Below are 25,909 nucleotides of genomic sequence, written 5' to 3'. Positions count from 1 at the left end.
AGGTTCTACCTACGTTTAATAGTCTAATTGACTAGATCTAAATTTTGAAAAAGTTTCTATTTATGTCGAATTTAAAGCAGTTTTCTAAAACTACAGTGAAGGCAACGTTTATTATTTCACAAAATTTTATAGATATTCTTCAAATAAGGAAATAGTTTAATAAAATATTGAAATAAACCCGTACTGACAACTTATATATGGAAATAGACAAATGAACTAAAAAGGATATAAAAAAATATAATTGTAAGTACATGATAGAGAAATAAAGCAGAATTAAAGGCTTATTTACAAATCAATTCTTGTGGCTTAATATGCATATTTTCAATTTACGAGAATAAAATTATAAAAATTACATTTTCTTCAGACAAAGAGATGTCTAATATATTAAGATACTTTTAAATTAGTTAATGATGCTATGTGCTAAGCTTTTAGAAAACAGAAAAAGTAAAAAAGTAAGAAATATTCATTGACAATGATTTATAAATAATATTTTTAAGTATGAAAAACGTCTGAAACACTTCTCATAACTAGATGTCGCTAGTTGCTACACGTATTTATAGACATTATAAAGAAAAGTGAATATTTAATTGAAAAGAACAAATAATATACTAATGAAATATTTAAGAAATATTTCTTAGTTTTTTGAAAAATTAGAAAATAGAATTAGATAAATTAGAAAAAGAAAGAATTAGATAAAAGAAACAATGTTTTCTCTGCATTTCTGAATCTATAAATTATATAATGTTTTCCTAAGCGACACTTTCGATATTTTGATGTGATTTAAGGGTATATAATTGTTTTCAACCATATTTATAACCATATAAGCCATTTTTGTAAGCAAATTCAAGAAAACGTATTTTTTTATAACATTTTTTTGTTGGATTACTTTCCTTATAATTTGAAGTTTCAATGTAGACCTTCAGAGGACAGCCATCTTCTAATCCAGGGTGGTGGAACGTTGGTCAAGCATCAGCCAGCTGACCACGACCAACGTTAAGTCTCAGCGGTGCAGTAAACACGAATATTCTGTAAAAATGGTTTTTGAGATTTTTTTATATAATATAGGAGTAGCAGACGAGCATGCAGTTCACCTGATGGTAAGTGGCTACTGGTGTCCATTTACATCTGTAATCAACCCCAGATAGGATTGGATATTCCTACATGACGTCGGCCATAGATGCGATGAGATGCTACCCCTGAGGACTAAGCTGGAATGCCTCGGAAAGTATGTCTCTTTTACTACCCTTCAAACCAGAACACAGCAGCGCTTAACACTGCTGTTATAACGAAATAGGTGTGGAGGTGGTGCCGCCGAAGTCGAACCACAAAAGGTTCTAGCACCATCAGATTTCTGCCTCATAACAGCCATTTTCATTGCACGCGTCTGATTTCAACATTGTGGCAAGCAAGATACACCAAGTATACAAGGCCTTCTAACTTTGTCCTAAATTCTCGCAACGTATTTGTGACCTCAGGTCTTTCTTTCATCCTTTGGGGGGCTGATTAAATACTCCCGCTCATGGCGCGTTCAAGAAATTGAACTTCTCAACCTTTTTTTTTCCTTGACGAGGGGGAAACCTTCAAAAGGTACCCGACGACGTGGGAGCGACGCCGGGTTATGTGGGATTTTTACCGCATTAAACTAAAGAGGCCGTTCTCATCGCTTGTTGGAGAACTCCGGGATCTCCGACGGAACACAACCGGAGTTCTCCAAGCGCGATGCCCCGATCGGGCTCTGCCCTGGGGGAGCAGTCTTCACTCCTCCCGCACCGTAGCCCACTTTTAGTCGCCTCTTACGACAGGCTGGGGTTACCGTAGCCCTATTCTAGTCCCGGACCTACAGGGGCATGAACTTCTCAACCTACCTCAGCTCCAGTCCATCACTCAGCAGCCTTGCGGCAGTTGGGGCAGGTCTGCTGCTCCTGCAGCCAGGGCAGGATGCACGCTTGGTGGAAGTGGTGAGTGCAGGGTAACGACATCACCTCCTGGTTCTTGAGGATCACCTCGAAGCATATGGAGCACTCCTCCAGGGACCAGGAGCGTTCGCGGCTGGAATGTAGATGGAGGGATTGATTAATAAAGGAAGAAGAATAGAAAGAAAGAAAGAATAAGAACAAAAAAGAAGAAAGAAACAATAAAGAGCTCTTTTTTATTATGTTTCTGTGTACACAAATAAATAAAGAGAAAGAAGAAAGAAAAGACAAAAAAGAAGCAGGAGAAAAGACAGGACACAAATAAAAGAAAAAAGTTAAGGACAGAAAGGCAGAATAAATCTTTATTTCTATCTAGATAGAAAATAATTAAAATAGGAAAAGGAGAATAGAAAGTATAACAAATAAAAAAGAATAGAAAGACGAAAGAAAAGAGTCAGAATATAAAGAAAGAATAAAAGAAAAAAAGTTAAGACCAGAAAGGCAGAATAAAGATAGATAGATTATTAAAATAGGAATAAAGAAGAAAGACGAGGACATAAAGAAAAACATGATAAATACAGAAAGTAAGGAAGAATGAAAAGTCTCCATTATTACTATGTACATCTAGAAATCTACCTTTAACATAGTGTTATATGCAAACGAGCTTACAGTACATCTGACGGTACGTGGATTCAAGTAATCAATCCCAGATAAGACTACATTCCCACCTGAGTTTGGTAACAGATGCGTTTCTATCCCTGAGGACAAAGTTGGAACGCCTCGGATAATGTCTCTTATACCTTTCAAACTAAAACAGCAGCACTGCTGTAATAGAAATAACTGATGGTGGTGCAACATTAAATAATCCACCAAATTGATATCTTCAGGTGTAGTTTAGTCCACGCCAAACTTCTAGTCTGAAGTTGTTGCACGAAGGTAGTCAGATTGCCAATGCGGTCGGACCACAACCACGAGCATATACTCCGTAGCAACAGTAAGGGTTCACTAACGCAGCTATGTACCCTTGGGCAAGCGGGCAGCGGACGGGTGCCGCGCTGTCTACGTCCGCTGATATCTACAATTTACTATTCGACGCGACTCGTTTCTATATTCAGAGCGGACTAGAAGTATGGCGTGTACTCTAACTCGTCTGTGGTAGGACTTGTATCTCTGGTATTATATGTGTTTGGTTTATTATACAAGTCCAAGGGCCGCAGTTGCAACCTTTAGGTGGACTGCATGATCGTTTGCTTCTTCTAATAAAAATAAACTATATAAAGTTACCGACCTATTTGAGGCCTCACAAGGATGCAACAATGACACAACAATAAAAACATACTTAGTAAATCTAATTACCATAATAATTACAAACACACATTCGATCGTGCAGTAAGTGTAATAAAAACAGTATATTAACTAGAAATTCTAATAACGGTGTAGAAATGTGTGATGATACTTAAAATATAAAAAAATACTGCAGTATTGTTTTGTCAGCCTTAACAATATTTTAGATCTTGACCTTAGTACAAGTTTCCTGTGATTGACAGACAAAAAAACATTTCGGATGTTATAATGCTTTTTACCACGCTTTTATCAGCTTGGGTTGTATGTATGTTTGGATGTATCTATGTAACGGAATCTTTGAACTCGATTTTTACACACTTTAAACGCTTCGATTAATTTAAAATTTTGAACAATTATCAAGAACCGATGACAATATACGATTTTAATACTTTAACCCAATCTCCTCATCAGGATCGTCAGGAATCAGGATTAACGATTTTCCATGTGCGATTTTAGCGTGGCTTTTAGTTTTTAAACTATTAACATTATTTAATTTGTTATCTCCATCAATGTAACACGCTTTTATTTATAAAAAAATGTGTCTGATATAAAAACGCAAATATTTAATACATGGGGTTTCAATTATTTTAAACTTTTTAGTTATTTTTTATTAACACGTAATAAAAGCTTATTAAAAGTTTTTTTCTTTTGATATTTTTATAATGTATACTAAAGAGTGCTAATACTCTACTACAGGGGTGAACATGTTTTATCATTATTTTCTTGTGTTAAAGAATACTACTATTATAAAAGTATAGTCATCGCCAAACTGCTAGTCCGTTCTGAAGTTGTTCCGAGCAGATGTAGTCATACAATTTGCTATGGCGACGCGGTTCATTTCTATATTCAGAGCGGACTAGCAGTTTTATTCGGTCTATAACAAAATATGCATGCAATTATTATCGTTGGTAACATCATTTTATTAGTCGTCAAATCATGCAAACACGAAATCTATAAATATTAAATAATACTATTCAAATGGCGTGTGTAGTATAGTAATCGCCAAACTACTAGTCCGCTCTGAAGTTGTTCCACGCAGGTGTAGTCATACAATTTGCTATGGCGACGCGATTAATTTCTATATGAATACTAGCTGACCCGGCAAACGTTGTGTTGCCATATAAATAAAAAAATGTTAAGGGTGAACAACCCTTATCACTTAGGGGTATGAAAAATAGATAGTAGCCGATTCTCAGACCTACTGAATATGCATATAAAATTTGGTGAAAATCGGTAAAACCGTTTCGGAGGAGCACGGTAACTAACATTGTGACACGAGAATTGTATATATTCTGAAGAGCGGACTAGCAGTTTTACGCGGACTATACTATAGATTCATACAAAAAGTTATTACATTTAAATTTACTATAAATAAAATAACAATATATTTTATGAAAAGCTACACGAAAAGTAGGGAAGTGTAATTTTATTTCATTAGAACAACGAGATAATTACCTACGTATTTTTATTACAAAATTGATCCAAAACTTTATATATCAAAATAACCGCATTTCTCCTTAGTTTCATTTTTAAATATTGCTGTTTCAGTATTAACAGTTTTGTAGTTTTTTGTTTCACTTATTTTTACATTTTGGAAATACCTCCGGAAGAACTGCATTCGGCATTTTTCTTTTTGTATTATTTATATCGTAGACAAAACACATATGAATAATAATTATTATTTAATAACGAATAATCATTATTAAACGACGTATAGTCCGCGCCAAACGGCTAGTCCGCTCTGAAGCTGTTGCGAGCAGGTGTAGTCATACAATTTGCTATGGCGACGCGATTCATCTCTATATTCAGAGCGGACTAGCAGTTTTTAGTGTTAAAATAAAATTACACTTGATCTAAAAGGTGAGTTCACAAAATACATAATATAAAATAATCTTACAACGCCTGATCCCTCAAGAATTTTATTTGTTCTTCTTCGCTTCTGTAATACAATATAAATATATGTAATATTAGTATTACAAATCCAATGGCGTCAATGCCATTCAGATGTGAAGGTTGTCGGTGGATAGTGAAAATGTAAAAATCGGTAAAATATTTTTCTTTTATGGGCACCATACCCATACTTATATTTCTACGTTCTAGGGCGCCACTGAAATCGTCTATCGAAGATTTATGTAGAAAAAATCCTGCACACGTACAAACTCCGAACCGTAGTTCGGACTTCGTACGTGTGCAGGATTTTTTAAAAAGTCTTAACTTTTGGAGCTACGCCGCACGTCCATCCCATCCACCACATAATGCATTATTATTATTCAAAATCAACATGCATAAAACGTGAAAATTATTTTAAAAAAATCCAATCGTATTATAAAATAATTATTACATAAAATACAAAAAACTTGATTAAAAATATTGTGGGGACAAAATAAAGGAAGAAATTTGGCAAATCCAAAAGTGCACGACTCATAATGCTCATTTAATTATGAAATGTAAAAAAAAAAGAAAAAAAAACTTAAGTCGTTCAAATTTAATCATTCGCATTCAGTGACCTACAATCGTCGATTAGAATTTAAAAAAAAAAATTAACTCAAATGATGGATTTTTTCACAAGTTACAGTGTTTTCAGGTTTCACACATGACGGACAGGAAAATTTTTTGACCTATTTTGGTGTTTTTTTCCAATTCTATTGCAGTAAATCAATTTTTAAAAAGTATGGAATTAATCTCCATTAAATTATCTTGACAATAGTATGCAAAATATCTTGATTCCGTGAACTATCAAGGCTATAATAATAAAAATAGCCGCCAAAATGAAGCGAAAAAATTTTATCGATCGTAAAGCACTCTCTGATGCTTCGCATCATGAGTCGTGCAATATGAGATTAAAAAATAAAACATAATTATAACGACAAAACCATTTTTGACAATATTTCCGGAAGTTCTTTGCAATGACCATATTAATAATATTAAGTGTTCAGTAATTATTCTTGCCCTTCCGGAATCGTGACGAGGCGTCAGGTTACTTGAGGTGCAGTGGTTTCAGACCTGCCCTTAACCTTCAGATTATAATTAATCCTAACAATCCTTTATACAATTATGAAATTAAAAGCAATAAATATTGCTTACTTCCAGATAGAAATTGCAATAAAATAATTGCTATTTCCGCACGAAAGACAACCATTATTATAGTAAATTGAAAGGTTACATTGGGTTGCAAAATTCAAAGGAACCATATTTATTTTTTTAACATTAAGCATAGGTTAGTAAAGATTCTTTTTTTGAATTCTTGACAAATAAAAACATTTTTAGAGAAAATTTACGAATAAATATCTAATACATACTGCGTAATTTACATATTAAATAAATAATTATTTCAAATATTTTAGGGACATTTTAGCACGGAGACGTGGCAAAACTTTTTGACGCAACTATATCAATTCTCAAAACTGTGTACATTTTCTCGTTAGGAGTGAGTCATCTTTACTAATCTATGGTTGAGTGAGAAGGATTCTATAACACGCAATATAGACATCCTTACAATATATTCAGGTATTGATTAAGTTAGTTATGGAACAAAAACACTTCAATACACCTTATTAACTACACAATGTCTACAGTACTTGATTGATACAACAATTTAGTATTCTTTTCCTTCACCGGTTAGTACAAAAACACATAACACAAATTCTTACAATGCTTGGGCCCTCATCATTTGTTCTTCTTCTGACCTGTAATATTAGCACAATATAAACACAGTTTTTTAATATTACTGGCCCGCTATTGGGCAGCTATCTCCAAAAATATTAGCACAATAATGTAAAAAAGGTTTTTAAATTCAGTCTTATTGCTAGGCATAACTTTATCTAAGTATTTATGCTGTAGTCCATATCATGTAAAGTAAATGTAAATTGGTAGACTTCACAACTTTTAAGAACTTTTGAGTATGTAGGGTTCGTCATTTTTTTTAATAAATTCTAAGATAAATGTGAAAATTAGTGTGTGAATTATTAACCAAAGTAATGGATAATGGTTCGCTGACGTAACGAAATTAATGTTAGAGTTAGATACATGAAAAAGTCATGTTACATTTGAAACTATTAAATACATGGTGACTAGATTGTAACATAAATTTGCCATTAGTAAGCTATAAATTGATCATGCATATGTAAATTGATTATGGGATCTATGACTAACAAACTAATGACTTATGTTATTTAACGTTTTTTAATAATTTTTACACCTATATTTGACATAGATATCTCCCAAATGTAACATTTGTACTGCAATACTATGTAAAATAAAATAAAACATTTAGAAGTAGGTACTTTTAGAAGTTTTTAAATATTCTTAAGCATTTAACTAATTTATCACACATACGAAACCTCGAAAGTAATTCGTTATAATTATACATAATTGAAGTCCAAAAAATAAAAGTAAAAATGAAAAAAAAAATTAAAACAAAAAAGTAAAAAAAAATACAAAAATCTTCACTCACATTCTATTCCTGCGTCTATTACGTATAGGACTAACAAACGCCCCTACACTATCAAAGAGTCTTAACAACGGAGATCTGTTGCCCCTCGTGTCCTCTGGCACATCCATCGAAGAGTCGGTGACATCCCAATCGTTATCCGAATCATCCGTCACAGCACTAGTGCTTGGAACAGTCAAGTATCCTCCATCATAACTATCTTCAAATGTGTCCTCAGAGGTTTGTTCAAAGTCACTTTCATCATCATCATCATCATCATCTGTATCAGCTGTTAGACTCTCGTTATCACTAACAAGTGAGGTATCGATGCCACAGTTGCAAGTCGACTCGTGAATACTTGTATCCGTTGTGCTGTGTTCCGACAGTGTGGTGTATGAATCGTTGGACATTTGTCTCGAATCCTCGTAATCATCTGTCATGCTATTTACAAGCGATTTTATGAAAATGAAAGCATAGGTTATTAACAAATGCATTTTTTTTGTTATTGTAAATGAGATTAGATGTTAGCCATAAATTACGTCACATTTAGAGGGTGGGAGAGGGTTTGAAGTGTGTCATTGTGTGACAAGGGGTGGGGAGTCCTAAATTTCGTGATGTCACACTTCAAAATGTAGAGGGTGGGAGAGGGTTTGAAGTGAGTCATTGTGTGACAAGGGGTGGGGATGCCTAAATTTCGTGATGTCACACTTCAAAATGTAACACATCTACAATTTTATCATACTTATGCATAATTTAAATTGAAATACCAATTAATGGAACTGCTCTTCTAATTTAATCATTTTTTGGAATGGAAAATTGCAAAATATGCCATGTCACACTAGGGAGGGGATCTCACAATGTGACCAATTGTGTCAAGGGTGGGAGAGGTGCCAAAAAACCATGAAATTTGTGTGACATAATTTACGGACGGACTCTTGTTCATCATCTGATTAGTTTAGTATATTTTGGACAAAAATTATAAAAAATATTTAATTTTGTTTTTTTTTTATAGTTGTAATTTTTTTAAATGAACTTGCAGTCCATCTGATCGTAAGTTACAATGACATCTGCAATCAACCCCAGATAGGATTAGAATCCTATCTGAGGCTGGGAGCAGATAAATTCCTATGCACTATACTTATGACAACCTATATCCAATTATTTAGTAAAAAAATGTTACATATATTAATAATTTATGTAGATATTCTGAGTAACATTTTATTATTAATATTTCTATTATAAAATATTATATAATACAAAACAAACAAAATATAAACATAATAATTCTGAAACCAAATGCTAAAATAAGTATTGTATAGGAAAATAACCTACACTCCAGTGGCACCACCGTCACATCGATTTCTACTTCCTTCTGAACACAGCAGCATTTATCACTGCAGTAATAAAGCAGAAATAGATGTAACAGTGTTGCTACTACAAGACCATTATTTTAACTTCATTTAATAATAATAATAGTTTATTTCAGACAATATAAACAAAGATACAAAAGTGTAATTCAATACATTTGAATAATAAAAACTATTTAAATTATTTATACTCCATTATTAATTTGTGGCATAAAGAAGTTAATCCATGGCCCTACATAAGCCCTACATTTTAAAATATAATTATATTGGTATGATGATTTATAAAAAGAATTGATGACGTCTTTTTTAACATTTGATTACAGAATATACATGAAGGGCGAAAGTGAAGGCACAAATAGGAAGTATGTTTTGTTTACGTAAACCTGATTTTGTGAAATTATGACGAAAATAATAATGATATGCACGCGGAAATTGGCAATATACAATTCTTATACAACGCAATATGCACCTTATATGCAAAGAATAAAGAATATCATTGTAAGAAAATATAGGAATAGATTATTCCAATTTTAAACTCCAGATTCAAATTTAGAATTGCTGCGTAGCCTCAAGACAATACCTATGGTTTTATTTTTTTTTACTTACAAGGTTTGTGCCTGCTCGCACTCCCAGTTCGAAGTGGACCCTTCTTCATGAGGATTTTCAGGCCGCTTGCTGAAGAAGTAGTACAAGGCCGCCCCAACACCGACGCCTATCGCCGCAGCCGCTAAACCGAGGCCACGGCTTGGGCAGTTTTTGTTCTGGCGATCTTCCTCACGTAAACTCATTTTGCAAAAATTAAACTGAGTATTGCGTATGAACTTTCGATTTACCTTCAAAATAAAAATATTTTTAACTGCGTTGACGTTTGTTTGGTGTTGCCAGTTTTATTTTGGTTTTGTTACAGAGAGAATGACGTAACCTTTACAATCACTTTGTAGTCTATAGTCGATCCACAACTTAAGGTGAGCGTAAAGTTATAGCGGTTCACAATGTGGAGAAATGTATGTAAGTCAAGGGCAGTGTGAAAGTAACGGTATAGTAGGGCACCTTCTGTTATTTTAAAGTAAATTCAAAGTGTAACGTTCGTTTTTTGTAGAATATTATTTATTCTACAAAAATTTGTAGAATAAATAATATTGTAATATAAATATAAATAATAATTTAACAAATTACATATTGTTCATTATGTTTATGTATATTTTTCGTGTATTCTTTGGTGTACAATAAAGCATTTTTGTATTGTTTTGTATTGTATTATTTAGTAATATCCAGGCATGAGTGAAACACCGTGCGCTCTCAGGCGGCGGCCGTCATAAGTGTCAAAAGCATAGATTAGTAAAGATACTTCGCCGCCTTGAAATTGAATGAAGCCACAAATAGCTTATTATAGTAAGTTCTTTTTTTGAATTCTTGACAAATAAAAACATTTTTAGCCAAATTTACGAATAAATAACTAATACTGCGTAGTTTACATAATAAATAAATAATTATATTAGTAAAATAATATTTCAAATATTTTAGGGACATTTTAGTACGGAGACGTGGCAAAACTTTTTACGCAACTATTTCAATTCTCAAAACTGAGTACATTTTCTTGTCAAAAGTGAAAACATGACACACAAGCGCACCCACAGCTATTATTTGAAAACTTTCCAATACAAAACACACAAGAGCACACTGTATATGTATTAATACTTTCATTTAAAAGACACAAATAAAATTCACAAAACAACACACATAAGTGTTCATTTTTGCAATGCGATCCTCTGCGTTACGGCAGCTTGTAATGTGCAATAGTCTTTATGGTTATTAAAACCATTATTGAATTTAATTATGTGAATTTATTTTAATGTAGTGCACATACATTATCACGCATCTCGCAAGAATAAGCAGCTATTTTATTTTTAATCGATATTTATTACACCTTACAATATTATATCAATGTTACTGATTAATTTTATTTTTCATATTATGACAAATAAATTGACAACTTTCTAATTTGACAACGGGGAATAACCTTGAATATTATTATTACGCAGTATTCAGTTTTTGAAAAGGGGTTTTCCGAGCTATAAACAATCCTTAAATCAATTATATTAACGTTTTAAAGAGATAACATCGGTGAATAACACGTTAATTGTTGCTAGGTAACAGTATTACTACGACATTTGTAATAAAAACATTTGATCAATACTAAGGATCTTTATTGTATTCTGTTAAAAAGTTTCGTAGGTAAGTTAAATTTAACTAAGTTAACATTTTGTAAAAAGTCAATTTTGATAACAGTTTTATTATGTCCTACATTTTCTATTACAAAGTTACTTTTTATATAGTGTACTTATAAACTACTACAGTACTACTAGCATGTAGTGCACCAGATAGTAAGTCATCAGGTGCATCAGGTGGACTACATGCTTGTGTGCTATAGCAATATTATAAAAAAAAATCAGTGTGACAAACAACTTTTTACCAGTCTAATGAAATAATTAATAAAAGGCAAGTTTGATTTTTTTAAATTTATTTATTAAGTTCAATAAAAGTAATTTAGTTTGAGATTACAGAGGAAATGCCTCACATACACAATAGTTACAAAAGATATATAACTAGCTGACCCGGCAAACTTTGTACTGCCTAAGAATCTATTTATGAAATATATTCCATATTTACTCACCTTTTATACCTTCCCTGGACTTCCACAAATTGTTCTAAACTAAAATTAGCCAAATCTGTCCAGCGGTTCTCGAGTTTTAACAAGATTAATGAACAGCAATGGTTTTTTATACACTTAAGATCACAGAACTAAAATAAAATGAAATACAAGCTGACATGAAATACAATAATATATTTTTTTAAATTTCTAATTCTTTCATTAAATTTAAATAATTAACGAAATTAAAAAATTAAAACAAAATATAAAATCTTATTGAAAATCAACATATTTGCACTTTCACAGAGATGGAGGTACTTGTGAAGGGTGTGATACTGGGGACAGCGGTGGTAGCGGCCGTGGTGATGGTGGCTATCGAGTGGTGGCAGCACCGCTCAGTGCCCGAGCAGTATAGCACACATGGCCAGAGGCGACGGAATGATTGATACTCGACGCTTATGGTATAAATTATTATTACTTTATATTTTCTTTATAAGTTTAAAATGAAAATTAAAGTAGTAAATATGCTTTGTTTCTATAATACATAAAACGGAAAAAGATTTTTTAAAAAACTAAAACTACATTATTAGATTTTTAAAAAACTAAAACTACATTATTAGATTTTTAAAAAACTAAAACTACATTATTAAATTTTTTAAAAAACTTATAATGTAGTTTTAGTTTTTTAAAATATCTTTTTCCGGAGCCGGGAATCGAACGAGAGCATTTTTAAAAAAATATATAATCTCTATATAATAGAGGATCTATTTTTTCACGGTACGGTACGGTAACCTAACATTGTGACACGAGAATTTTATATACATATAAGAATATGTCTTTTGTATTATATTGTGTTAAATTGTTTACCATAGTTGATAGTTCAACAGTAAAATAGCTAATCATTTAAAACCTTTATTTCATTTTCAGATATGCATAACTTAGTGCCTTACAGAAGCAAGCAATAATGTTTATTTATTTATAGGGATTTTATTTTTAAATAGAATATATTTAATTTATTATGTACCTTTGGCAATAATCATGACTGCAATACAAATAAGTACCTTTTTTATAGTCCGCGCCAAACTGCTAGTCCGCTCTGAGGTAGTTGCGAGCAGGTGTAGTCATACAATTTGCTATGGCGACGCGATTCATTTCTATATTCAGAGCGGACTAGTAATTTTACGCGGACCATAATAATAATTGTGATAAAAACCGAAAGATTATTATATTATAAGCAATTTTTTATTTAATAAATTATCCTTATTGAAAAGATTTTTTATTTTACATGTACCTAATGGCAGCATACGAGCAATAAATCTTAAAATATTATAAGTAAATTTAAAAAAATGTGTTTTTTATTTGCTGCAGCATCATACAATTTGCGCATAGCTAGTAACTACATAAAAGAAAAAGAAAATGTCGAAAGATTCAACATTATCTTCCTAAAAAGCAAATATTTTTTAATTATAAATAGGTACCTACACACTTAATGGAATTTATTTGCATAGAAGACTTATTACGACATTTATGAATACATTGTTTTTTTTATTTATTTATTTATTTACAAATTTGTGTACACAGAACATAACAAAGAAATAGAGCATTAAAAAGAAATGTAGTACAAAGGACTACTTATTCCAACCTGGAATTTCTTCCAGCAGCCCCTATGGTCAGAAAAATTGTATGAAAGGCAAATAAAGTGTGCACAAAATAGGTAGCATAGATATCATATACATATATACAATTATATACACATAATATATACAATAATATATACATACAAATATATACTTAATTATATATTGTTTTTTTAATATTGTAATTACTATACATTTTATTTCGTTCTAAAATGGAAGTTATTTCTCGAATTCTAGTAGTTTCAAAGGGTGTTTTATATTTCTTGACGGTAACTGTAGGTACCTCTGTTTGATCCTTTATAAATAGTTTAAAACAGTGCTGGAGTATGAAGTACAGGATCTCCACAAAGCTGATGAAGCTAGCACCCAGAAATAAACCCGCAGCGCCACCGAATGATACTGAAAATATGATTAATATATTAATATGTGTGATAGCCTAGTGGTTAAAGAACTCGGTCTCTCGATCGAGGCACAGTATATGGATCTCTACTGTGATCGAGGGTTCGAGGAAAGTTCAAATCCCACATACCTCTGATTTTTCAAAGTTATGTGCGTATTAGAAATAAATTATCACTTGCTTAAACGATGAAGTAAAACATCGTGAGGAAACCTGCATACCTGAGAGATTTTATATAAAAAACTCAAAGGTATGTGAAGTCTACCGATATGCAACTTGGCCAGCGCGGTGGACTATGTCCTAATCCTTCTCATTATGAGAGGAGATCCGTACCCAGCAGTGGGACAGTAATGGGTTGATGATGATTATTCAGGTTAGATTTCGGATTTCAGGTTGTTTTTTTTAGCTGCTGTTATCTAGACATTACAAATAGACACTTCAATTTTATTTATTAGGGGTGTGCGAATATCGTTCGAATCGAATCGAATCGAATATCAATATTCGATTCGAAATTCGAATCAAATAATTCGAATTTTCGAATTATTCGAAGAATTTCGAATAATTGGAAAAATTTCGAATAATTCGTAAAAATTTCGAATAATTCGAAAGTTTTCGAATAATTCGCGAATTAAGGGGGTATTCTAGTCTAGAAGCATGAATTTCAGGTAATTTTTTGAAGTGCCGTAAAAAAAGGCAATCAATATTTTTACCATCAATTTTTTTATAAGTTATTTATTAACATTACAAGAATAGGATCATCCCCAAATTTCAATTTTTACTATTTTTAAAAAAATCGAAAAAGTCAAAAAAAAAAAGTACAAAAACAATTTTTTTATTCAAGCAGTCGCCATTTTGTGAAAAAAATTTTTTCAACTTTTCCCTAGTTCATGCCATAATTGAAAATAAGAAACCCTGAAAAAATTCGAATTATTCGAAATTTTTCGAATTATTCGGGAACTTTCGAATAATTCGAATTTTCGAATTATTCGATTCGAGTTTCGAATCGAATATTAATATTCGATTCGGAACGAATAATTCGTAAGTTCGAATTATTCGCACACCCCTATTATTTATCTGTGTAGATTACGGATTTCTTTATAACTTTTTATTAATAAACATCATAAAGGTACATACCGACTAGGTCTTGAAAATGGAACACTATCTCTCGGGTGTAGCGCGCTCGAGGCGCCTGCACTGTGAATCTAACTGAAGCTTTGTTCTGGAATAAACCGCGACCCCTGAAATAATACAATATTCCTTGACTGTATAGAATAAATTATAATTTAAAAAACTAAAAATGTGAGCCGTCACGGGACGCCTGGCAGATGTGAAACATCGACATTATTTTGTAAAAGTAATATGCAGAAAAGAACATATTGTGATAGGAACTAAATATGTCATAATGATAAAATAAAATATTACGTTTTTTTTCCAGATAACGATGACTATTTATTGAATAAACATTTATTTCCATTAAATACAAAAATTTACGAATTTATTTCAAATCGTGACTACTTAATTCGTTTAATCAGTGACTTCGGTAATAGTTATTGCGCATGGCGACGCGTCGCCACACCGTACACTACTGCTTATAGACTATATATATACCATCGTATAGCGTGGCGTCGCCACTGCATGCGTCGCCACGCCAGAAATCGGTTTTACGTGCGGCTATAGATGTTTCACATCAAAAACCACGCTGAAAATCGAAAATCGTTAATCCTGACGATCCTGGTGAGGAGAATGGGGTAAAATTATTACAATCGTGTATTGTCATCGGTTCTTGACAAATGTTCAAAATTTTGAATTAATCTGACCGTTCAAAGTGGGTCAAAATCGAGTTCAAAGATTCCGTTAGATACCCGGATGCATACATACAAGTCAAGATAATAAATAAAAGCGTGGTAAAAATAGAGGGAAAGTTCACGTAAATCGTCAATGATCTTGATTCACGGTATCAAAACCTTAAGATCTTACCGCTCCTAATAATAAAAAAATGAACTTTGTTTCAAGTCATGTAAGTGCTTTTGGACTCGACAACTAAGTCTGTCTTTTAGAGTCCAGCCTTTTTTAATAAGACATAGAATCTAAGTTTCTTTCGTCACTTATTTTTTTTATAAAAAAGAAGTAGTGAACGAGCATGCAGTCCACCTGATGGTAAGTGGTTGCTGCAGCCTATGACCACGCCACTAATCAAGCCCACATAAGCTTAGATTACCTGAAAACAGTAACAATGTACCGCTGCCTCTGAGAACTAAGCTGGAATGCCCCGGAAAAATGTCTGCCTTACCACACCCTTCAAACCAGAACACAGCAGCGCTCGACACTGCTGTTATAAGGCAGGAATGGTGGTGCCGCCGGAGTCGAACTACAGAGGGTTCTACCTTCAATAGCTTCTCACCATATCTGGTCATCATTGGCAAGTTCTCGGAACAGCGCGTCCACACACTGCTGTCCACATGCACAGCGAACACCGGCGCTGAGACGCGCCGAATGTTTCGCCAAACACTTCATTCCTGCTAGCCGGCATGCAACTCCTCCTGATAATGATAAATTATTATAAAGGTTTCTTATATGTATACCTAACGATAATGCAGACGGGCTATCTGATAGAAAGTTCTTGTTTATGGATATTGGCAACACCAGAAGAGTTGGCAATGCGCCGACTTTGAAGAAGAACTCTTTTTGCAGCCCCCCTGAGGAGCCCCATGTCATAGCGCTCAATGTGTAAACTTCCCCAAAAGGCACACACGAGACACATTTTTCACGTAGGCATCAAAATTGATCGTGCAAACCGAACCATTGTACCATTACGAGTCCAGTTGATGTGGATGGAATCACATCCTTCGGGGAGTGGTGCGATGGAGGAAGGGTGATGTAGGCACCAGGTTGAAGAGTGGTGGTCGATGGTTAAACCATTATCGTTTGACTGAAGAGGTACCGCCACAGCAGATATTTCTACGCTGTTATGCAGTTTTGCGTTTTTTTATTTTTTTATAATATGGAGTAGCAGACGAGCATGCAGTCCACCTGATGGTAAGTGGCTACTGTCACGCATGGACATCTGTAATCAACCCCAGATAGGATTCCATATTCCTACCTGAGGTCGGCCACAGATGCGCCGCTACCCCAGAGGACTAAGCTGGAACGCCTCGTAAAAGTCTGTCTCCCTTACCACACCCTTCAAAACGAAACACAGCAGCGCCTAACACTGCTGTTATTAGGTAGAAATAGGTGTGGCGGTGGTGCCGCCGGAGTCGAACCACAAAGGGTTCTACCACCTTGCGTTTTGGTAGATGGGAGTAGATGCTGTAGGTACCAGCTCACCAGCATATAAGACCACCAACTTGGTTTTCAGGATTTGCAACGCATCTGTAATCGATCCCAGATAAGGTTACAGTCTGCCATAGACCCCTGAGGACTATGTCGAAACCCCTCGGATAAGGATGTCACCCTTATGTGGTAAGCGCTGCTGTTATTAGGCAATATATATGTGGCGGTGGTGCTTCCAGAGTTAAACTGCAATTTGCTAAACGTTCTACGACAAATGTGGTGACTTACCATCATAAAAGTAGTAGAAAGGCACGCAACCGCACAGTTCTTTGGCCAGGCGACTCCGGCACGCCGAACGGCATGTATTAGTACTGTATACCTGCGTAACGTAATTGAACGTTAATTTTAAGGGTTTCGTACATAAAGAGTAAAATGGGAACCTATTACTAAGCCCCTACTGCCTGTCCGCCGGTGGTAGGACTCCTATCTCTTGAACCGTAATAGATAGACCCTTGCATTTTTATAGAGTATGTATAACGGTGCCCGCTATTGCAACAAATACATACAAAAAATAAAATAAAAAGTTTTAAATAAAAACCTGTCCACATACAAAATACTGGCATTTTTTGACTTTTTTCGGTTTATCTTTTTTTTTAATTTATTTATCATTTAACAAAAGTTACAATTAAATAGCACGAGAAAATCCACAAAATAAACCGTTTTAAACCGTAATCTATTAAACCGTAGCTCCCACTATAACTTCCCGCAATTCATCAAGAGATGGCGCTTTCTAAATCACGCTATCGAAGTTTTCTCAACATCTTGCATATATACAAGCTCTGAACTGAGACTGTCAGAGCACGGCCGCTTCCCGTTACTTAACTAACCCAGCGGGAGAACTTCCGTTGCCAAACATAATCTCCAGATTCATATTAGTTAGACCTCCTCTCTGTACGGCTACAGGCGCGATTGGAGCATAATATTTTAGAGAGGACGGTCACAGGGGAAATTAAATTAGACTTTTTCTAACTTTAGTATTCATTGCAAAGTCCGACTTATCCTCTCCGCTACACCCCCGCGGCAGAGAAGAATCCATGCATTTTGAAGGTGGTAGAACCCTTTGTGGTTCGACTCCGGCGGCACCACCGCTACACCTATTTCTACCTAATAACAGCAGTGTTAGGAGCTGCTGTGTTCCGGTTTGAAGGGTGTGGTAAGGGAGACAGACTTTTCCGAGGTGTTCCAGCTTAGTCCTCAGGGGAAGCGGCGCATCTGTAGCCGACCTCACGTAGGAATATCTTATCTTATCTGGGCTTGATTACAGATGTCCATGGGCGGCAGTAGCCACCTACCATCAGGTGGACTGCATGCTCGTCTGCTACTCTTACATTATAAAAAAAAATGCAGGGTTTCTCTACGAAAAAAATTGACCAAGTGCGGGTTGAACTCGACGGTTTTGAGGTGTCATGACCGCCCTGCGGGGGGGGGGGGTCGTCTAGGGGGGGGGGGTATGGTTAAGCTCACCTGTCTTCTGGTATCCGTGGGCTCGTCAGTATAAAAGCACCTTCGTCGCTTAGGTTGTAGAGCTCTCACACCAACCCCCGCCCTGGTCTCCAGTACCCTCAGGTCCGTGAACCTGTTCAGCGTGATGTAAGCGCGCGAGGGTGTGGTGGTGATGTCCATTATGTCGTAGGGGGAGTGGATGTAGAACTGGAAGAAACTCGATTTAGGTTTTGCAAGTAATCGTACAAATAACATTGACATTATAGTGTACTCAACGCCATCTATTCTTGAAGCATTAAGTTGACAAGGTACTTCAGTAAGGAACTTAATTATGCACAGTCCGCGCCAAACTGCTAGTCCGCTCTGAAGTTGTTGCGCGTAGGTGTATTCAGAGTTCAGAGAACACAACTAAAAATTTATACTCCGTAGCAACAGTAAGGGCACACTAACGCAGCTATGTGCACGCGGGCGAGAGCGGGCAGCGGATGGTGCCGGGGGGCCGCGCTGTCGCAGTCCCGCTAATATCTACAATTTGCTGTTTGCGACGCGACTCGTTTCTATATTCAGAGCAGTTTGACGCGGACTATATTTTTTTTTGTCGACGAGGGGAAAACCTTCAAAAGTTACCCGACGCCATGGGAGTGACGTCGGGTAGACGTCCTCAGCGTTTGTTGGAAAACTTCGGGATCCCCGACGGAACACAACCAGAGTCTATCCTGGTGGGAGCAATCTATCTTGCTGGACGGTTTGAGTTCCCACTCTTGCCGCCCGCAACCCCGGAAGCCCCTTTTAGTCGCCTCTTACGACAGGCAGGGGATACCGTAGCCCTATTCTGGTCCTGGTACTACAGGGAAAGACGCGCACTATTCCTAAGACACAAACGAAGTTTAGTAAGGTCGGTATAGATGGCGTCGTTAGCAATTATTTACTATATATAAACTTATGTTAATCAATCATAATGTTGCTGTTCTGAAAGCCATCCTAAGCACAGAAAAAAAGTATACAAGAAAATCATGTCACTCACATCCACAGCTTTGAAAATTTCGAACATGATGTAGCAGCTCATGGCAGAATATTTGCATGTGTATGGCAGCGTATCGTTGGTTTTAAATTTACTGTAAAAACAACAGATATATAATTTTTAAGTATTACATAAACGGAACGGAACGGAACGGAACGGAATGGAACCGAACGGAACGGAACGGAACGGAACGGAACGGAACAGAACCGAACAGGACAGAACAGAATAGAATAGCCTTTATTACTGGGAATATACATACACTAATATAACAAAAGGTTTCACATCTTTTCGATTTAAAATAAACAGAATAAAAATATTTAACAAATAACCTCTTAATCTAATATGGTGAATGATAAACATTATGAATATTAAAATTTAGAAATGTAGCCTTTCAGGGTCCCCTGATGTCCGGAGTCCTGGACGCGAGCCCTATGTACCCTTAGGATAAATACGGAACGCTTACAATCAAATGGACTGCATCCTCGTTTGCTACTTCAACTAACTTATATAATATAAGAGTAGCAGACGAGCATGCAGTTCACCTGATGGTAAATGGCTACTGCTGCCCATGGACATCTGTAATCAACCCCAGATAGGATTAGATATTCCTACCTGAGCCACAGATGCGCTGCTACTCCTGAGGTCTAAGCTGGAACGACTCGGAAAAGTCTGTCTCCCTTACCACACCCTTCAAACCAGAACCACACCTTCACAGCAGCGCTTAACACTGCTGTTATAAGGCAGAAATAGGTGTGGCGGTGGTGCCGCCGGAGTCGAACCACGAAGGGCTCTACCACCTGTAGAACTATTGCTTACTTACGATAAAGCAACATCAGCGATAGCCAGCGAGTTGATGACGTGGCAGACGCCAGCCTCGGTCATAACAGGCATCCACCTCGCGATCAGGTTTAGCGATGACGAGGTCTTTACTTGATGGTCTACCATTACCTGAGGACGAAAAAAATTGCATTATTGACAGCAATCTTAATGCATTTACCACAACAATGATATTAAGTAGGCAGGATCAGTCAGGATCGTCTAATATACTAGGAACGATAGAGTAAGGTTAGAAAGTCAGGAGATCCAAGGTTGGAAATGCACGCATAGTTCTGATTTTTCAAAACTTATGTGCGTATTAGAAATTGGTAACTTGCTTAAATAGTGAAGAAAATCACCGTGAGGAAACCTGCATACCTAAGATTTCTGAAAAAGGAAGTTCTCATGTATGTGTGAAGTCTACCAATCCGCTCTTGGCTAGTGCGGTCGACTATGGCCTAAATCACTCACATCATAGCACACTGGCTTAAAAACGACTGTTCAATAGGCAGATCTAAGCCTTAAGCTGCAATTTAAGCACGCGCTGATTTTTCAAAGTATGTGCGAACTAGAAACCAATTATCACTTGCTTAGACGGTGAACGAAAACATCACAAGGAAACCTATATGTCTGAGAGATCTTTAAAACACCTCAAGGTGGTCTTCAAGGTGTGTGAAGCCTACCAATTCACACTTGGCCAGCGCGTGGGTTTGAACCTCACTTTAGAAGACCTGGAAACCAGTGAGACAATCATAGATTGATGTCGATGATCTTACATCAAGTACAAGCTTCTTCAAGTCAACATCAAGGCTGTCATCATCAGGTAACTCCTGGTACCGCTCCAGATGGAACAAGTCGGAGTTGGCTACGATGTCCACGAAGCGCTGGTAGTAGGTGTACTGCTCTTCACCTGGAGACACATTCCAGCGGGCTTTGATGGCTTGCTCCAGCTTTTTTGGGTCCACTCGGTCCTGGGTGGAGGAAAGCATTTGCTAGCGTCATCGAAGAAGCGACTAAAGATAAAGATAAAGATAAAATAATCTTTATTGCACACTTACAGTTGAAATTTTACAATACACAATATACATGGCAGGTGAAACAGTATGCAATAGGCGGTCTTATCGCTAAGTAGCGATCTCTTCCAGACAACCCATGCATGAAAAAGAAAAGAGACTTATTTATAAAGTTTTTTTTTTATACAATATAGGAGTAGCAGACCAGCATGCAATCTACCTGATGGTCAGTGGCTACTGCCGCCCGTAGACATCTGCAATCAACCACAGATAAGACCGGATTCCCACTTTAGGTCGGCCACAGTTGCACTACCCCTGAGGACTAACCTGTAACGCCTCGGGAAAGTATGTCTTCCTTACCACACTCTTCAAACCAGAACACAGCAGCGCTTAACACTGCCGTTAATAGGCAGAAATAAAGTTGGACTGCATGTTAGATTTTTTAGCATAAAATCTAAATATATATAACTCAAAGGTGACTGGCTGACGTAGTGATCTATCAACGCACAACCCAAACCACTGGATGGACCGGGCTGAAATTTGGCATGCAGGTTGATGTTATGGCGTAGACATCCGCTAAGAAAGGATTTTGATAAATTCAACCCCAAAGGGGGTAAAATAGGGGATGAAAATATTACTTCGTAACGCGAGCGAAGCCGCGGGCAAAAGCTCGTTGTAGATATGGAAAAAGTAACAATTATACCCCTGCACAAGCCGTAACAGCTGGCAAACTGTAATTCCAGGTGCGGAAGTCCTTCTCCAGGGTGACCACGGTGGAGTTCTCCTGGTACCGCTGCAGCTGGCCCAAGGATACCTCGGCCATGCCCCACACAGCCACGCAGAGGATGCCGACCCATAGCAATCTGTGGAATTCAAGAGTAGATTATAGATGTATAACCTATGTCATTGGAATCTACTCCAATTTTAAGTATGCAATCTCCAATGCTTTAAGTATGCATGCTTGCAGCGACCTCAAATCAGAGCGATAAGAAAATACCAGACTATCTAGTTTTTTTTTCGTTTTATAATATAGAAGTAGTAATTGGCCACTTGATTGTAAGTGGTCTCAGCCGCCCTTAGACCGCCCAAATCGGAACACAGCACTGCACTGTGCTTCGTCTCCAGAAGTACCTACCACAAACACTCTCTGGCACCACATACACTCCTATCTCTGCGTAATAACAGCAATGTTAAGCGCTGCTGTGTTCTGGTTAGAAAAGTGTGGTAAGGAAGATTTGCTTTACCGAGGCAATCCAGTTTAGTCCTCAGGGTTAGCGGCGCATTTATGCCCTACCTCAGGTAAGAATCTAATCTTATATGTGGTTGATTACATATGTCCATGGGCGGCAGTAGCCACTTACCATCAGGTGCATTGCACGCTCGTCTGATTCAAACCAAAGCTGTTGTTTCAAGGAATACCTCTCAGCCCAGTGACGCCTCGGCACGACAATATGGTTGAACCCATGGATACTGGTCTCCAAACAGAACTCTTCAGCGCCTCTCATCAGTTTCCTCCAGAAATTATGTTTTATATCTCGACGCGCTTTTGATTTTACGAACATTTTTAAACGTTATATTGATTTTTGGCTGTTATATTAAACATATTTTGAAGAGTTGGAAGTCTGGCTTTCGAGTAGGTAACTCATCTGATTTGTCGAAGTTATGACCGTATACATAGATTAGTAAAGATACTTCGCCGCCTTGAAATTGAATGAAGCCAAAAATGGCGTATTATAGTAAGTTCTTTTTTTGAATTCTTGACAAATAAAAACATTTTTAGAGAAAAATTACGAATAAATAACTAATACTGCGTAATTTACATGGTAATTAAATAATTTATAATAATAATTTCAAATATTTTAGGGACATTTTAGCACGGAGACGTGGCAAAACTTTTTTACGCAACTATTTCAATTCTCAAAACTGGGTACATTTTCTTGTTAGGAGTGAGTAATCTTTACTAATCTATGACCGTATATTACAACTTAATTAATCATATGTTAAATAACATAGAAAATCCATTAGTTAATTCAGAATGCGTGTTACACGGAACATATTTTTACGGCCATTAAAACTAAAACCTATGAAGATAACAGTGCATACAGTACCATAGTATTTTTTAAATCCTAAACTAATAATAAATACGAATGTAAGTTTGATAAAATTCCGATTTCATAAAATTTTGAGAATACATACGTGGTCAGGGGATCGGATGAGGAGATAGGGTATCTTTTGTCCCGAGAAAAGTACTAGGGGGTTACTGCCATCTCTTAAAACAATATTATTTTAATCATATTTTTACTTTTTTTGCAGGTAATTTAACTTTTTAGCAAAATACATAGATTAATTAATTAAAGATTATTCACTCCTAACAAAAAAATGTACCCAGTTTTGAGATTTGAAATAGTTGCGTAAAAAAGTTTTGCCACGTGTCCGTGCTAAAATATCCCTAAAATAATGCTAAAATATTTGAAATAATTATTTATTTATTACGTAAATTACGCAGTATTAGTTATTTATTCTTAAATTTTCTCTAAAAATGTTTTATTTGTCAAGAATTTAAAAAAAGAACTTACTAAAATAAGCCGTTTGTGGCTTCATTCAATTTCAAGGCGGCGAAGTATCTTTACTAATCTATGGCAAAATATGACAATTGGTTTTATACAATGGATAAGCGAAAAAATAATAAGGGTTTAAGTTTGTTCAACTGTGTATGACGGAATATTTTACTGCTTTCAATAGGAAATAAAACTTTCCTGAACTATGATGGTTTTTAAAAGATGGTGGTGGGCCCCCTGTTCCCGAGGGATAGATAAAAACAATTTATGACATCAGCTTAAGGACAATGTTATCAAATTATTGTATTGTCAACTCTGACCGCGAGTGAAGGCGCGAGTAAAAGTTAGTAACTTATAATTAAGCTGATTATTTAAATGATGGTGGTAGAACCCTTTGTGGTTCGACTCCGGCGGCACCACCGCCACACCTATTTCTACCTAATAACAGCAGTATTACGCGCTGCTGTGTTCCGGTTTGAAGGGTGTGGTAAGGGAGACATACTTTTCCGAGGCGTTCCAGCTTAGTCCTCAGGGGTAGCGGCGCATTTGTGGCCGACCTCAGGTAGGAATATCTAATCCTATCTGGGGTTGATTACAGATGTCCATGGGCGGCAGTAGCCACTTACTATCAGGTGGACTGCATGCTCGTCTGCTACTCTTATATTATAAAAAAAAAAAAATGATAACCATTGACAAACATATTTTTCTTCGTATTAGAATTTCTTTCATACTTCCTTCATACGTCCTTCCTTTTGGTCATAATCTTCTAAAACAATAAAATTCTTGCACTCATCAATACTTAAAAAATGAATCAAATTCTTTGAACTTTGTTCATACGGAAATTATTCATAGAATAAATAAACCAGTTTATAAGACCTGTTGTAAGAACCTTTTTATTCTATAAGTCTATAGAAATAAGGGCTATTATTGCGTAGCATGGTGATCATCATGTTTTCAATTTACTGGTAACACAGTATCCGTTGGTGTTACTAAGTATATGATATCATATTTTACAACGAGTAAAATAAGTTGTTACTGTAAAATTCATTATTTTTGTGTATCATAATTAAATTATTATAGTAATTTAGCAGTGACAATATACTTTTGTTTCGATTTGTTGCACATGTCGGCATTGTTCCGCGTAAATTACACCATGACAGTTGGAGACGTAATGGGAAAACAGCCATTATACTTATGTGTCAGCCATTTAATGTTTTCCTTCAATTACAAGCCGATGAGATATCTATACTTATCTATGGGGCTAGGCTGTTAATTGAACGGCTACTTAAGCTACTTGGCAGCAACATACATTATCTGTGGCGTAAATATAGGGTGCTAAAAAACGTCGTCTGGACCTACGGGGCGCAAACATGACATGTAGCACCGTCTAAATTTTTTGGCAGGGCTGCCACTGCTCTGTCCCTGTAGTTCTGGAACCAGAAAAGGGCTACGGTATCCTGTCTTCTAAAAGGCTAAGAGGCGTCTAAAAAAAGGCTTCCGGGGTGGCGGACGGCAAGAGTGGGAGCTCGAACAGCTCGGCCAGCGACCCTGGGGTGAACGGCGGTGTGTGTTGTCGCATACCTTCGTGCACACCAGACGGTGTGGCGAGCGTCATGCTCATCTGGGCGGAGCCCGACGGGGCTACGCGCTAAGAGGACGCCGATTGCGTGACTTTGCAGATCCTGGAGTCGACTACGCAGCGCCGAGGACGGCCACCCGAGGAGTTTAGTGCGGTAAGAGTAACACATAAGCCGGCATCACTCCGACGGTACTAGGGTACCTTAAGAAGGTTTCCCCTTCGTTAACAAAACAGAAAAATAAAGAAAAAGGGCCGCCACTGCTCCGAAGCCTTAGTATTCCTTAAGACAGCCCAGGCCAGGTCCTAGTCTCAACGCTGATAAACGACACACTATGGAAAATGAAAACCGTCAAAATCCATGACGCCCACCGTACAGTAAACAGGACGGATCGATATACCTTATCTGATA

The 25,909-nt window shown here is 36.3% G+C and overlaps 2 protein-coding genes across 3 annotated transcripts; both read right to left on the bottom strand.

Moving 5' to 3' along the window:
- Positions 1–675: 675 nt before the first annotated feature.
- Positions 676–9,963, bottom strand: LOC140751307 (uncharacterized). Of its 2 annotated transcripts, XM_073085214.1 has the most exons (6): positions 9,660–9,963; positions 7,711–8,127; positions 6,908–6,943; positions 5,155–5,196; positions 1,866–2,049; positions 676–1,026 (listed from the first exon to the last, which is right to left on the bottom strand). In XM_073085214.1, the coding sequence occupies exons 1-5, from the start codon at positions 9,839–9,841 to the stop codon at positions 1,881–1,883; spliced, it is 846 nt and encodes a 281-aa protein (XP_072941315.1). In that variant the 5' UTR covers positions 9,842–9,963; the 3' UTR covers positions 676–1,026; positions 1,866–1,880. The 2 variants fall into 2 exon arrangements, with proteins under 2 accessions (XP_072941315.1, XP_072941316.1); XM_073085215.1 differs by lacking the exon at positions 5,155–5,196.
- Positions 9,964–11,986: 2,023 nt separating this feature from the next.
- On the bottom strand, positions 11,987–22,925 carry LOC140751212 (pickpocket protein 19). The gene is made up of 11 exons (XM_073085074.1): positions 22,783–22,925; positions 22,067–22,226; positions 21,127–21,321; positions 20,355–20,482; positions 19,538–19,628; positions 18,535–18,720; positions 17,299–17,389; positions 16,139–16,277; positions 14,872–14,975; positions 13,535–13,739; positions 11,987–12,158 (listed from the first exon to the last, which is right to left on the bottom strand). The coding sequence occupies exons 1-11, from the start codon at positions 22,923–22,925 to the stop codon at positions 11,987–11,989; spliced, it is 1,614 nt and encodes a 537-aa protein (XP_072941175.1).
- Between the last annotated feature and the right edge of the window lie 2,984 nt (positions 22,926–25,909).

This window comes from Epargyreus clarus, unplaced genomic scaffold, assembly GCF_041222505.1.
Source record: "Epargyreus clarus isolate Ecla_fem2 unplaced genomic scaffold, WU_Ecla_fem_2.2 ptg000022l, whole genome shotgun sequence".
Lineage (NCBI taxonomy): Eukaryota > Metazoa > Arthropoda > Insecta > Lepidoptera > Hesperiidae > Epargyreus > Epargyreus clarus.
This window is presented reverse-complemented; position numbering and strand designations above follow the sequence as displayed.

Bases quoted from the DNA above. Each gene is read 5' to 3' on its own strand.
- LOC140751212 (XM_073085074.1), bottom strand. From the start codon at position 22,925: ATGTTCGTAAAATCAAAAGCGCGTCGAGATATAAAACATAATTTCTGG. The intron at 18,721-19,537 runs GTGAGTGACATG...AGTTTCTTCCAG, and splicing joins AAATTTTCAAAGCTGTGGAT to TTCTACATCCACTCCCCCTA. The intron at 17,390-18,534 runs GTGAGCTTAACC...TACGTTACGCAG, and splicing joins CCACGGATACCAGAAGACAG to GTATACAGTACTAATACATG.
- LOC140751307 (XM_073085214.1), bottom strand. From the start codon at position 9,841: ATGAGTTTACGTGAGGAAGATCGCCAGAACAAAAACTGCCCAAGCCGT. The intron at 8,128-9,659 runs GTAAGTAAAAAA...GCTTGTAAATAG, and splicing joins TGCGAGCAGGCACAAACCTT to CATGACAGATGATTACGAGG. The intron at 2,050-5,154 runs GTAAGATTATTT...TCTACATTCCAG, and splicing joins TTCTTGAGGGATCAGGCGTT to CCGCGAACGCTCCTGGTCCC.